The 15,914-nt window shown below is 38.2% G+C and overlaps 1 protein-coding gene across 2 annotated transcripts in view; it reads left to right on the top strand.

Annotated features, from left to right (window-relative positions):
- Positions 1–14,370, top strand: part of LOC126473343 (general transcription factor IIH subunit 1) — a 28,263-nt gene extending 13,893 nt beyond the window's left edge. For both annotated transcript variants that reach the window (XM_050100339.1, XM_050100338.1), the window contains exons 7-11: positions 6,816–6,936; positions 12,737–12,866; positions 13,320–13,505; positions 13,648–13,823; positions 14,045–14,370. In XM_050100339.1, the coding sequence (XP_049956296.1) occupies positions 6,816–6,936; positions 12,737–12,866; positions 13,320–13,505; positions 13,648–13,823; positions 14,045–14,170 (739 nt within the window). In that variant the 3' untranslated portion in view covers positions 14,171–14,370. The remainder of the gene's footprint in view (positions 1–6,815; positions 6,937–12,736; positions 12,867–13,319; positions 13,506–13,647; positions 13,824–14,044) is intronic.
- Positions 14,371–15,914: the final 1,544 nt, after the last annotated feature.

Raw genomic sequence — 15,914 nt, 5'->3', positions numbered from 1 at the left:
AGTGACCATTTACTTTGTAAACTTAACAGCCATAGCAGCCCTCAGCTGCAAAAAAGGAGTCTTTTGACCCAGGTTTTGGCACTGCTCTGAGTGCCTTCATCAGAAGTAAAATTATAGTTACAAAATGGCAGGAAAGAAAATTTTTTAAGTGTAAGTACTAGCTAGTAGTACAAAACCAACAGTACTTAAATGTCATGTATTAAACTAAAAGCTTTATCGCTTGATTTTTAGTTTAACATGTGACGTGTAAGTACTGATTCCTTCTTGTACTACTAGCTAGTGCTTACACTTAAAATCTTTTTCTTTCTTGCAATTTTGTAACTATGTTATAAGCCAATGTGAGAGTTTTCTGATGAAGGCACTCATAGCAGTACCAAAACCTGGGTCAAAAGACTCAATTTCTTGTGACTGAGGGCTGCTATTGCTCTTAATTTTAGCAGTTGTTGTATTGACAAAGATTTTTTCCCCCTCGACAATCAAGATGCCGTTGCGGGGCCAGCAACAGGATCGTTGACAGTTGCTGATGAGTGGAACTGGGATAATATTTGCAATAAACATCAACTGTACACGCAGAACATAGAAGAATGGTTGACAAAGCACACTAGTTTCCTGTGACAATAGCTGAGATGAGGGTGCACTTTGTACTCTGCATGATAAGTCCCAAAAAAAGAAACCACCTGTAAAAGGTAACTGGTCAAAAAGAAAAATACAGACTCCTACTAATTGTAAAAGCATATCTTTTACTAGATTCAAAGCCATCTAAAGGCATCTTAATTTTGCTACTGTTTCTGCAGGTACGCAGCATGACGAACTGAGGAAGATCAGAAAAGTTACTACTTATTATTCTTCACAGATTTCAGTGTGTACAAGCCTAGTAAAATTTTTTGTATTGATGAGTTGGAGAAATTCAGGGGCAGATTCATATGCACAATATAACCCATTGAAGAGGGCAATATTGATTTGAAAATATGTAAAGTATGCTCAAGTGATGATGGATACAGTTAACAATTTTAAAATTTATACAAGGTCTCGAGGTAGAAAAAGTATTGAGCAACCCCGCAAGTGAGAAAGGCGTTTAGGATTTATTTGAGGCTTTACTGGATGCATGGAGAAAAATATACATGGGTAATTGGTATAGTTCTCCCCACCTTGTTTCTAAAGCTATAGGAGAAGACGACATACACGGTTGGAACCATACAACCAAACAAGAACAACATGCCACCATAGTTAAAGAACTCTTGTGCTGAAATGCGAACTGACTTTTGAATCAGCCAATAAAGTTCTTGCTGTAAAATGGATTAACAAAAACCCAGTGCACATTCTGTCAACCATTCATGATTGACCTGACCATGAAGAGCAGCAAAAAATGGGGAGACTAAGCTGTAACCTAATGACATCAATGATTATAAACAAAGTAATGGGTGGAATTATGATCAGTACTTAGCATTATACCGTCTTAAGAGAAGATATATGAAGAGATATACGCAGATTTTTGTTTTGTGTGCTAGACATTACAATTCTCAAAGCAAATGTAGTAGATTATACGATGGATTCTAATAGAAGAAGAATGAGGCTTTGAGTTCATATTGACCTGGCAGAAGAAATCCTGAATAACATTAGACTTCCTGATTATGGGATTTGTGGATGCTCAAGCAAAGGAAGAAATCCATTAAGACTATAAGGGGTGTTCAAAAAGAAACAAGCTGGAGTCTGTAATGCGCAAACTGGTGACAGGAGGGTAATATTGTGGCGTGTAACAAGGTGTGGTTCCAACCAGAGTGTGAAAGTTCACAGCCTGTTGATAGAGGGCATGTGTGCACATCACATGACTATACAGAGTAGGTGGGTAGTTTGCGAACTAACGGGTCCAAAGGAACGATTCACCAAGACGAATGGAAGGAGCAAGGAACAAATTCTAAGGAATGGTCTTTCATACTTTACTTTGATCGCGGCTTCTACTTATAGTTCCTGGGAACAGAAAATGGTCGGTCTTGTTGCACCCTCGGTCCCGTTCCCATCTGTCTTGGTCCCTGTCTCCCTTGGCCGCACTTGTCCTTGGTGTGGCAACTCGTCACAGTTCCACTGCCAACTGCTCCTAGTTAGTTCAGTATTGAGTTTTGTTCATTTCGTTCACTGTGCATGCCCATTCTAGATCTGTTTCAAATCTTTTTTGAACTCTCGACCTTGGTTCTTTTCATATTCTAATCAGTGTCCACCATCAGTAATTAAAACGTATTTTATAATTAAGTAAATTACATAAAAATGACGTGGTTTGTAATTCACAAATCTTTACATGTAACAAAAGGGCATATCAGCTTGCTTCACTATTTCGATAAACAGCAGAAGATATGAAAAAGCAAGTTTTTTATTACACATGTAAAGAGTGTCAGCATGGCACACACGAGTTGTCATTTTCAGTCTTTTTTTTATAAAAGGTTTTTTGATCAAAGGTAAAACATGTTCATTGTTGTGGAAGGCAGACCAATTTACAACCGAATGAAGCCCACGCTCTGTATTGAGTGTGTCTGGCGTCTCATTTTGTGAGGAGAATACGATAACTTCTAAAATATTATTTCAGTGGTACAGGGTGGTGCACGAAAAACCAGCTCAGAGTACTAGACTGCTCACTGTCTCTCACCAGTCATCATCTATTGTTTCAAAGTTGTTGTTTGCATTAGCTTATTTGTTATTTCTTTACTGCCTAATTATGTGTTTATCTATTCTGCTTGTAGGGGTCAACAAATCGTGCATAATTGGCAAGCAGTCTGTTCTCTGGGCTGCTTTTTATGTGCTATCTTATATTATTTAATTGCAATCAACCACATAACGCTACAGTTGGCTAAACGAGAGGTTTTGCAGAATCACTAAAATTGCTTAGTTTGTGAGAATTACGTAATGAATAAAAACTCTGTTCTCCAGAGGGCAGGCGAGTGCTCCCTCTTGGAGCTTTGTGTCTTGAAACCTAAGATACTAATTTTCAATTTTTCATAAGAACAATATACCATTTACAAATAAATGGTGAATGAGTAAAAATGAACGGTTTCCAAAAAAGAGTGATCACCAGTGAACTAGTTCCCTAAGATGAAGAAGTTTGTCCATTTCTAATATTACAGAGCTAGCAGCAGCATGCATCAATCATCCAACGCTGCCAGTCACATTGCAAATAGTGACATGGAGGTGTCAAAAGATGAGCAAAGATGCGTTTGTTTTCTGACAGCGGGAGTAGTTGGAGGAATGGACATTCATTGACGAATGTCACAAGTGTACAGCAAACACTGCATGTCTCTTGCAAGGCCACAAGCACTTCAGGGAAGGATGGGTGTTGTTAGCCGATGATTCACGGTCTGGAGCACCACACTGCATTACTGATGACAGGTCCAGCTGGTGGATGCACTCATTACCCAGGACCGCCAAGTGACAGTGAAAGCCATAGCTGCTGTGGTTGGATTGAGTGTCACAAGTGTTCACACCATCATGAAGGAATGACTGCACATGCACAAAGTGTTTGCCCAATGGGTGCCCCATAATCTTCAACACCAGGAAGCATGTCAACTAGCTCACTGTCTTGCTCTTCTGCAGTGCTATGCTCGGGAAGGGAATGTGTTCCTGGCATTAGTGGTGGCTGGAGATCACTGTCATCACTTCAAACCAGAATCAAAACAACAAAGTCCCCAGTGGAAGCATCCAGGCTCACCACCACCAAAAAAGCCGCCATCCACATGAGTGCAGAAAAGGTTATGCTGACGTTCTTCTTTGACCAAGATGGCCCCCTTCTGATTCACTTCCTGCAGCATGGGCCAACAGTGAATGCCCAGCATTACTTGCAAACTTTGACCACCTTTCTCAAAGTGACCAAATCAAAACAACTAGGTAGTATCACATGGGCGGTCATTCTGCTCCACGACGATGCAAAGCCTCATACGGCCAATACAGTCGCGGCACTCCTGCAGAAATTCAAATGGGACATTCTTGGCCTCCCTCCATACAGTCCGGACCTCTCTCCCTGTGATTATGCCATTTTTGGGCCCCTTAAAAAGGCTCTGAGGGGCAAAAGATTCACCTCGGACAGTGACGTCCAGCTGTACGTGCAGAACTGGTTAATATCGCAGCCCCGGGAATTTTATGAGACAGCCATTCACCGCCTTGCCACATTGAGACAATTGTCTCAACAGTTGGGGTCAGTACTTCTAACTTACAGGTACTGGTTTCTGTAATTATACCTCCAGTAAGTAAAATGCTCTTAACACAGCTTGTAGTGTGTTGCTGTGAAAACAAAGGAAAATACTGAAAAATGGGGTTACTTCTGTGACACCATATCAATAAAAAGTTGTATGCCTTTGGATTAATAGTTGTTTCCCAAGATTAAATATAAAAATAAAAAAAATCCTGGTGACTTAGAGCTGCCCCAAACACTCGGAAGAAAGCAGCACCTGCTAGATGCATTAGTAGCCACAAGCAGAATCAGCACCTACTGGCAATGGTACTTGGAAACAGTTAACCTGCCAATTGTTAGCACAGCATTGGTATCATGTGAATTGGTGACATTTGCCATTAAGGGGTTAAGGTTGTATTCACTATTTAGTTGGCACATGACGTCCACTTCCCCTAGCTTTAAAAGTTTAAGAAAACTAATTAACTGTTTTCACTGGAATTCTTTCATCAGAATTGGTTTTTTATCATTTGCATGAAAATTCTTTAATTCTGTGATGCCATTCCCACTCTAGGCTCTATTGCTACACGGTAACAAGACAGGTGAAACAGAAAAATGTACATTTTACTTCAGAACTACTCAGCTGCATCATACAATGTTCTGTTGAAAGTGCATGTTTACTCTTGCCTGGATTTAAACTGTTCTTTGTTTTCATTCTTGATATATGCTTAGATTCGTTCTGGGTGCAACTAAGTTGTTAACTTTCATCCTAAGCTCATTTTCCAGATTTTTGCACAAGAAATCGCACACTGAATTAATATTGCACTTTTTCAGACACGCATTCTGCTGCAAGACTTCACAAGAAAATAACACACTAGAAGTTGAACACAAGTCACAAAAAGAAACTCGCTAATAACACAATGTATCCTAAGAAATGCCGTCAGCAAGCAAGGAAACTGTAGTGATGGGACGTGTTTCCTGTGCTTATTTCCTCTAATCAATCATGTAACTTGTCCTTAATGGCAACACTTAAGTTACTGTATTGTAATATACTCTAGAGATACAATTAAACGTATTCCTGTGGTGGATAAAATTGCCAATGTCATAAACAAGAAACTAAATAAAACACTACCAGAACATCAATACAAATTGTTAGTTAATGAGACACCAAAGAATACTAGAAATTTGGATATAGGGATTCAGTAGCACAGCCCTTGATTCAGTTTTGATGTGTGGAAGTTGATAGAACACTTTTAGGTTGTACAGAGACTTCAGGAGGTTCACAACTGCTGTATTCTGTAGAAGCCACACATTCAAACCTTTACTGCATGGAGCTAACACTTTTTTCAAGGAGCAGTTTAAAGACTGGCTGCTGCCTGTTGATGAATGTTACTTGATATCAACAGTCATAAAGACATTGACTATGTGTGAAATGCTTTATGACGATTTAAATTCTGTAATACATTATTGAGAAATATATTTTAGTACATATCTTGATGCAACTCTACTTCAGAGCTGTGCCTGTTCAAGCATAAAATTGTTATAGGGACAGCCAAATGAAGAGATAGTGTGGTGTTTAATTCATCTGTAGCCTTAGTTTGAATTTGAATATAATAGAGGGAAACATTCCACGTGGGAAAAATATATCTAAAAACACAGATGATGTGACTTACCGAACGAAAGTGCTGGCAGGTCGATAGACACACAAACATACACATGAAATTCAAGCTTTCGCAACACTGTTGCCTCATCAGGAAAGAGGGAAGGAGAGGAAAGACGAAAGGATGTGGGTTTTAAGGGAGAGGGTAAGGAGTCATTCCAATCCCGGGAGCAGAAAGACTTACCTTGAGGGGGAAAAAAGGGACAAAAGGACAGGTATACACGCGCGCGCACGCACACACACATATCCATCCGCACATACACAGTATTTGTATATTTAGAAATAACTTCATAGCTATCTGTAAGTTGACACTATATTAGTCACTTGAAAATATGTTTCCTTGCTACTGGTACAGTATGTTTTTGTATCTGGTACCCATTAAAATGTATGATGGAATTTTATACCTATGGAAGTAATTCATTGCAAATTGGAGCAGCGTTTCTCACACACACTGTTTAGTGAAGCCCTTGTGTTTGTTTGTCTATGAACTATTGCCCAGTTTCAGAAATATCGTAAAACTTTACATATTCAACTTAGAAATATTGGCAGGAATTCTTGTTGAAAAACTTTTTACATCTAAGTGGTTCAATATAAATTTTTGTAATATAATTGTGTTCTTCATAAGTTTATTAATTCTTACTGTCCTTCAACATTTAGTTGTTAATGCACATAAGCCACTGGATGCACCACAGATAACATGCTTTTATTGAATGGCATTTGATTTAAAAATAAAGGAACTTAGGAGGGGCAGGGAAAAATTGCTGAAATGAAACAACTGTGCAAAATGAGTTTTAAAACTGACCACTCCCCATAATTGCATGAGTATTTGTTAATTTGTGTTATGTAATAATATGTAATGTATGCAATTTTCCTTGAACTGCAGCTATTTTTAATTTTAAAATAAAATATGGGACATATTAGTTTCAACATTTGTCATGTGCAGAAGTCATATGTACTGTTGTCACTTAAAATGTTTCATGATACTAATTTCTCAAATATTTGCAGGTTTAACCAGCATTCAATTATGGTATTAAAAGCCTGTCAGCAACATACGTATGAGCAGCCAGAGTCACCATCCCAGATAAATGGCAATATAAACAGTGAACCACAGTCAAATGTAAAAAAGGTAAAACTTACTTTGTGATCAACTTAGTATGGTAAACTGATATTAAAAACTGTGTGATATGTGGCCTCTCTCCTCTTTAACATTTTGCTGTTGGAAGGGGGCTCTCCTTGCAGCAGATGACACATAGTAACTCTCATCTGCTTGGACGAATGTGCTAAACACACTTCTGTGCTCCTTTTTAAATCTCCTGAACTTACTTTTAATCCAGGGATATCAGTGCTTTGGACATTTGTCCTATTTTCAATACTTGATAAAATGCTTAGATAATGAGTTTTATATTGATAAGTCATAGGAATATGTAGTTACAAATGTGCAACTTCAGCAATTGTCAGATAATTTTAGTAAAAATATCAAGTAACTATTTTTTAAAAACAAAATAGTATTTGTTGAGTCTCTATCTATAGTGTAAATTTGGTCTGAGGGACCAGTTATTTTCATTCTGTAGAAATACTCATTGAGGGCAACACCTAGTTCCTCATTTGATACAAATTTTCTCCCACCAAACTAATTCGTCAAGTTTGAAAATTGGAATAAGTCAGTGAAACTAAATATAAAAAGTAGGTTGGCTGAGGAACCAAATTTCAAGATTAGTTTATTCACTTTGCAATTGTGACTGGAATTTGTCAGATGGTGCATAGATTGATGAAAGTGCACCATTTTTGTCAGTTTTAGTAGTTTTTATTTGAAGTTGTTATATATGAGCAAACAGTAAAATGTAACTGGTGTGCAGGCCGTGCCAGAAATGGGTGGTCTGAATCAAGGACGGGCAGGGGGGTTACAGGTAATGAGGTTATTTGAAATGAGAAGTAAAGAAAACTTTGACTGTATTGTGATATTGTGACAGTATGGAATAGAGGTGGGCACACCTGGGGTGGAAATATGACAGCTGCTGGTCTTGGTGGTTGTGAAACACAGGAACAAGTGGGAGTGATGGTGGTTCACTTAAAGTTCTGCTGGTGCCAAGTTGTGGCGTGCTGAACCAGTCAGATAGCAGGGAGCCATCCACTCGGAACTTGGAAGGATGGATCACAAGAGATTAAATTGTGTTCTGCTCACGAAGGCTTGGTCAGCAGATACAATGCAAGCCAGTTCACACCTCCTGTTTGCTAGACTTGATGTTGGTAGCTAGTTTATTCAGGTGGGGACAGAGAAGTGTACTTTAAGTAGCTGCTACTGGAGTGAATTGCTGCTGTCTTGAAGGACAAGCTGGGGAAAATTGAAATCAAATTTTGCTTGAAAAATCTTTATTATGCCTAGACTGGCTGGCCTTCCTGGACCCTGGCTTCAGTTTTGGTTCTGTTTGTATCAAAGTAGTGTGAGGATGATACTTGTAGAATCCCTAAACAGGTCTCACCTTCACCTTAGGAGTAATAAAGTGGTCTTGGCCTCCTTCAGTGCACTCAGGGATCATTGTTTTGACTGCTTAAACAATGGATGCAGATGTCATCTAAGAATAGGCATAAGAAGTCGTCCTCATTGCAGGTAGGCATACAAATATTGTTTGAATCATTCTTCTGGTTGTGGTTAGTCATCAGGGATTGTGGCATCTGCTGAACATACACAACTTTTACTCACATTTGTGTTTCACATATTGTATACTCATTATGATGAGATTCTTAGTCATTATCTCACCTTTTAACTAATTCATAAAGAAGTATTTATAATGTATCAAAGGAATATTCAATCAAGACATGTGGAGCAGAAGCCAGGCTATCTAGGGTAAATTACAATAAAAAAGATATATTTTATGGTGTGCATTACGTACACACAGTTTAGTCGATAAACGACAACAGCATTACCCGAACATTTACTTTGGACAGCACTGGTCAACCAGCTGGTTCAACTACTGTGCAGTAATGTGAATAGTTCCAATTAAGATGTAAAAAGAGATGAACAGAGCAACAATATAGCTTGGAATGTCATTTGATTTTTAAGTAGAATGAAATATTTGGTAAAATTTCAGTAGTACTGTATGCATCTTAGGGGACAAGACGGTAAGCATAACATGCTCTCGTTCTTAGCTAACATTAAATTGTAGTTACAAATAAGAGCAATGAAAATTCCTAAAAGTGTATTGCAGGGCTTCCACCATACGGTTAAATATTGAAGCCACTGAAAGCATTTCTTACAGTCGTCTAGTAATCCCTGAACTAGATCCATATTTAATCAAAGAAGTACGTTTCAGTATTGAAACTCTCATCTGCTACATTTATAGTTGATCAGCAACGGAGACTGTGAAGCCATCAAAGTGCCACATTTGCTCCCCTTCTTTTGACGTGCTGCTCTATATTCAGATAGTGTTCAGCAATGATTTGTGACAAAACTTCGTGTGTTAGTTCCAGTATGTCTGGCGGCTTAAATATGTTATTCCTTGTGACAGTTCCCCTACCTTGGCTCCAGATCAGTACTGTTTAGTTCCCAAAACTGTGTAACAGTGGCAACTGCAAATGCAGCAATTGTATGCTTGATGCTGTGAAAATTGTTTCTCATGCTTCCAAGACCCTTATCAACTGACGTTTTGAGAGACCATGTCTGTGGTAGAAAACAATGGCCTTACCCTAAATAAAAAGTATTTGATTTTAAATTTTTGTTCTGAAAATTTAGTTTTCCTAATTGAAACCATCTTTGTTAATAATCTTCTATAAAATATTAGTAATTATATTATGAAAAGGAAAGTTGCCACTTACCATACAGCAGAGATAGGCACAACAAAAAGAATGTTCCAAATAAAGCTTTCGGCTTATAGGTCTTTGCCAACAAAAAACTCTCACTCACACACTAACGTGACTGCTGAAGCAACTGTAACCACACTGCCAGTCTGTGACTCGGCATCTCTTCTATATGGTGAGTGGCAATTTCCCTTTTCATAATATTGTTACGTTCCATCCTGGATTTTTCTTTGTTTAATATTGGTAATTAGGAATTTATATTTACAATGACAACTGGAATTTTGTGCACAGCAAGCAATTAGAAAAAAAGATGTTAATTTTTCATTAAAATGATTAGATATTTGTTAATATGCATAAATTTCAGGAATTTTATATTTAGATGTCTCTATTCCAAATTGAATGAGGAAAAAGAATGACCAAAGGGAGATTAGGACCATTGCTCTATGGAGTGTATCTTATCATTCTACAATGCTATAGATTCAGCTCAGCATGCTGTTATAAAAAGTCTTGACTCTAGTAATAAATGATGTTGGAAAACTTAAAAGCTGATTATTTTCCAGTAAATGAGTGAAAAACTTTAGAAACGACTAGTTTCTTGTCAGTTTTAACAGTGCTTTATGTTTGTGTACCTAGTTCCACTGGATCAAGCAAAGCTTTGATCAAATTTTCGGAATTTCCATGCAGCTCATTTTTTATGCAAGTCCTTTCATTCTTCAGTCCATTTTGTTCCGGTTTCCTTTGCAGTCTTGCAGACTGCGATTCCTATCGATCAATTTTTTTATGTGAGAGTTTGTCTAAAACGTCCCAAGAATTTATTTGGGATCTTTTTGGATGTTTTGTGACATTTTGAGTCAACGGTATAGAATTTTCAAACTGTGGAAGTTGAAATTTTGCCAAGTCTTGTTTTTGGTAGTCTCAAAGCATCAATAGAATTTTAATCTTCTTTCTGCAGATATCTGGCACAGGGTTGGATAATTTTTCTGTTTTCCAGGATTTTAGTCTGTAGCTATCTTCTGTTGTAGTTGAGCTGAGAACTTTTCGTTCTCCTTTCAGGCTTCTTCACATATCCCCTCTCTGTTTGCCCCCATTCCTCCAGGTGGTTTAAGGATCTTACCTAGGTAGTAGAAGTATGAGTGTCTTGATTTTAACCTACTGCGAGGACAATTTTTGGATTCACAGTTTGAGCACAAGAATAGTTTTTGGAACGAAATTTTTAAGCTGAATTTTTCAGCACATTCTTAGTGGGCTTCTGATTGGAATGGTGTGCTCATTCATTAAGATAGCAAAGTCATCTGTGAAAGCTAATCGCCCTATGTTGATGTCTTTGTTATCCTAGTTGTATAGGTTTATATTAGTTCTGAACATTAAATTTGTTTTTCCTCTTTCAGATGAATTTGTCCAGAAAACTGTTAAAGAAGAGTGACAGACAGATAATTGCCCTGTAACACTGGTTTTCATGAGCAGATATTTCACCAATCAATTTCTTGTTAGATTTTTTCGATGAGGGCTTATTTACTGAGGTTGAGTTCGGATGGAATTCTTGTTGTCCTCTTCCTCTTCTTGCTGCTGCTGCTGCTGCTTCTTGTTATTATTCAGGGTTGCCACAGGTTCTGGAAATCAGGAAATGTCAGGGAATTTCAAACACATTAGGGAAATCAAGGAAATACCAGGGAAATTTGAAGGGGGGTAAAGCGAAAATCTCGGTAGATGAAATAGTTTGCTTACTCAGTTGTCATGAATCATCGCTGGCTGGGTGCAGCTGAGTATGTTCACTGCTTTGCTACTCCCTCTTTGCTGCTGCTTCTCCCTTTCCTACCACTCCCCTCAACTTGCAGTCAGTGCTGCCACTCGTGCTTGCCACTGGCCTGGCAGCTGCCAACAAGAGGCAGGGATGCATGAGGAGTGGTGTGTTGGGATCTGATTCTCAGAGACTGTAGACGCAGCTGCCGAAGATGGTCATGTGTGCATTAGTTGCCCGAGTGATTGTGAATGTGTGTGTGCTCTTGTTTTCTGACAAAAACTGTGGCTGAAAATTCAGTTGTGAATGTGTGATTCTTTCCTACGTGCCTGTCTGCAGGTTGCCAATCATCTTTATGGTGAGTTGCTACTTATCCTCATTATTATTGATTCTTAGAGTAATTGGACAAGTTATCTGTGCTTTGATTGGTCAGTGGTCTCATTTCATCAACATGCTGTCTGTGGCTTGTGAATAGCTGGCAATACAAGTGGATTTCTGCAACGGGCCAATACTGCAGGCTGCTTCTGTAGTTGTCTATACTGGATTGGGCTTGCCGATCTGAAGCCATTTGGTTCCCACTAATGTGCAGGCCCTGCCCATTGAGTCCAGTCACACCGATCTGGCCGCAGGCCGAGTCTGTCTGTGTGTGGTGTATAAAAAGTATGGATGATAAGAATAAGAAAATTGTGTCCTGCCGTTTGTACGCTATGCACTTCTTTATTCCTCAAAAGGAAAAATCACATAATACCTGCAATAACACAGTGGGTAATAAGACAATAATGAATCTAGTAGAAGCAACATTTCATTGGCAGTTACATATAGTGTTGGTTTACATAATTCTTCCCCCGCCTTATACACTTCTTTCAGGATATCTACTTTTTTCAGAGGTTATTTCCGAAATCAGTGAAGATATTTCCAATCTGTCTAGCGACACCAAGGAAATACGCGTTTTTGTCACCAAAAGTGTTTAATTTTATTGAAATGAAATGACATTAATGGTATTAATGAAACTCGCTCATCATTTGGCTTGCTTTCTCCATCTAAACATGGTTCATTCCAAAAGATGTTGATGTTAGTACTTAAAATTTTTGCCGACATCAGGAAATGCTTTCCGATTGAAAGTTTTTTAGATATTTCCTTGTTTGGACAATTGTTTCTTGTACCGTAGCTGCAAAGATAGTGAACTTACATCTTAACTTACCCTTGAGATCTCAAAATTTGTCAGGAAAAAATGCTAAAACTTGTCTGGAAATCAGGGAAATATCTGGGAATTTCACATAGGCAAACTTGTGGCATCCCAGTTGTTGAAGCAATGATTTTTGTTGTATTCTATGTATGGTCTACTAACCTGATTAGACTTCCATAAAAATGTGTTGACATTTTCTCTTTACAGTTAAGACTTCAGGAGAAGATAACATATGAAGACCTAGATGCCGCTAGTGAGTCCAATAATGTCAGTGCCCCACAGCTCAGTCTGTCTAGAGTTGATAGGTATTTGCATGGACCAATGCCTGACTCCTCAGGTAATTATGTAAATTTGAAATTCGTTAAATGTGAATTATGTTCCTGGAGTAATGGGTGACATTTTTGTAATGTAATAAATTGTTTGGGAGAGGTACATCACCATCTGTGAGAACTGTGCTAAAAGTTTTTTCTGCTGTGTGATTTTTGCTAATTTGTTAAAATTGATTATGTTTATTACTTTTAATTCATGCAATGATATAAGCATTTGATCCATCAAATCAGTCAGAAGATTGGTGTTAAAAGTATAACCTGAAAATAATTTTCTTATCTTGATACTTAGTTTCAGTAAGGGATGAGTTGAACAAAAAATAACCTATTACCATATTTAAAAATAAGAGTTTAGATATACATTTGGAAGTAAGTTGATGATTTACTATCATATTGGTATTTGATAGTGGACCAGGTTAAACACACATTGAAATATTGCAAAGCTTTATTTTTTTCTGACCCAGCTGAAGGACTGACAGGAGAACAGCTGTTGGGAACCTCCATGAAACTTGGTAGGGAGGCACAAAGTTGGGGAGTATTACAGCGGCATAATACAACACTGGTGAATCCTGCATCAGCTGTTAGTGCCTTAGGAGAACTGACTCCAGGAGGTGCATTAATGAAAGGTTTCCAGGAGGAATCTCTAGCACGTGAGTTGCTTTTGTGACATCAGTCCTTTAAGTTAATTGCATTATTTTTCAAATAAATCATAAGTTTCAAAATGTTTCTGTTGTGGAAATGTGATTGTTTGATGGTGGAAACATTTGATTCAGATATGACACACTTTTACAGAGCTTGTGCCACCGGATCTTGAGAAGGAACTGAAGAATCTGTACATGTCAATGTGTGAGCTACTACGCCATTTTTGGGCATGCTTTCCCCCAACTACAACAACATTAGAGCAGAAAGCAGCCCATATGCATGAAGCACTCCACAGGTTTCACTCAGCTAGGCTGAAACCATTTGAGGTATTTTTTAATAGCAGTATTTCCATCACTCATATTAATGACAAATATGCTCTCTCTCTCTCTCTCTCTCTCTCTCTCTCTCTCTCTCTCTCTCTCTCTCGTTCACGTTGTTACTTTCACATTATATAAATTTTGATAATTAAAGCTTTAGAAGTTGTTCATTTGGTAAGTTTCCATCTTTGAACTTTAGCTTTTGCTAATACCTATGAAAATCTTTTCAGGATAGAGTGCTGAGAGAATATTCACCCTTGAGCCACAATCTGACTAGTCACCTGAATCAGCTGCTGAATGCAGCTTACCGTAAATTTGCTACATGGCAACAGCGCAAAATGCAGATCCTGAGGTAGCCAAAGGAACATGGTGTATTTACAGGACTCAGTTACCACAAATTATTCATGCCAAAAAGAAGTTTGAAGCATTTAATATATATATTTACTGTATATTTCTGATAAAACAGAACAGTGCTACACAGACATCCGTGATGTATTTTAATAAGTGATGTACATGTGAATACTCAAGTATTAAACATTTATAGTTTTGTATTGAATGTCAGTTTTTTTTCTCCCATTATCTGCCTTACATATATTGTGGGAACAGTTACTGATTTTAAAAAGGAATCCTCAGGTGTGTAGTTTCTGTTGAGGATTATTGCTGTGAATATTTTTTACAGGTAATGGAGTCATCATGAACCCTCTAAATGCTTTGTACATTGGTCATAATATTAAGAGGTTGACTGCCTGTCCAAATGCAGTGTAGGGCCATTTCCATTTCCATTTGCATTTTCTTAGCATGGGATGTGTAATAGATTAGGCCATATATTTTACTGCGTGCATTTGCCTGTACCATCCTTTCACACAATTGTCATCATAATATGTGAGAAATGATATATAAGAAAACATCAACACACTAGGGAAAGATCCACCGTGGTATAACAATCATGTACGAAAGGTACTACGGAAACAAAGAAAGCTTCATCATAGGTTTAAGAGTAGTCGAATCATAGCTGATAAGGAAAAGCTGAACGAAGCGAAAAAGAGCGTAAAGAGAGCAATGAGAGAAGCATTCGACGAATTCGAACATAAAACATTGGCAAACAATCTAAACAAGAACCCTAAAAAGTTTTGGTCATATGTAAAATCGGTAAGCGGATCTAAATCCCCTATTCAGTCACTCGTTGACCACGATGGCACCGAAACAGAGGACGACCGAAGAAAGGCAGAAATACTGAATTCAGTGTTCCGAAACTGTTTCACTGCGGAAAATCGTAACACGGTCCCTGACTTCAGCCGTCGCACGGACGCCAAAATGGAAAATATTGAAATAAACGATATCGGAATTGAAAAACAACTGCTATCACTTAGTAGCGGAAAAGCATCCGGACCAGACGAGATACCCTTAAGATTCTACAGTGATTATGCTAAAGAACTTGCCCCCTTTCTATCAGCAATTTATCGTAGATCGCTGGAAGAACGTAAAGTACCTAGCGACTGGAAGAAAGCGCAGGTCGTTCCCATTTTCAAGAAGGGTCATAAATCAGATGCGAATAATTATAGGCCTATTTCGCTTACGTCAATCTGTTGTAGAATAATGGAACATGTTTTGTGTTCTCGTATTATGACGTTCTTAGATAATACAAATCTCCTTCATCATAACCAACATGGATTCCGCAAACAGAGATCATGTGAAACTCAGCTCGCCCTATTTGCCCAAGAAATTCACAGTGCCGTAGACACTGGCGAGCAGATTGATGCCGTATTCCTGGACTTCAGGAAGGCATTTGATACGGTTCCGCACTTACGTTTAGTGAAAAAAATACGAGCTTACGGAATATCGGACCAGGTTTGTGATTGGATTCAGGATTTCCTAGAAGAAAGAACACAACATGTCATTCTTAACGGTTCAAAATCTGCAGATGTAGAGGTAATTTCGGGAGTACCGCAGGGAAGCGTGATAGGACCTTTATTGTTTACAATATACATAAATGACTTAGTTGACAACATCGGTAGCTCCGTGAGGCTATTTGCAGATGACACGGTTGTCTACAAGAAAGTAGCAACATCAGAAGACTCGTACGTACTCCAGGAGGACCTG

This window comes from Schistocerca serialis, chromosome 4, assembly GCF_023864345.2.
Source record: "Schistocerca serialis cubense isolate TAMUIC-IGC-003099 chromosome 4, iqSchSeri2.2, whole genome shotgun sequence".
NCBI lineage: Eukaryota > Metazoa > Arthropoda > Insecta > Orthoptera > Acrididae > Schistocerca > Schistocerca serialis.
This window is presented reverse-complemented; position numbering and strand designations above follow the sequence as displayed.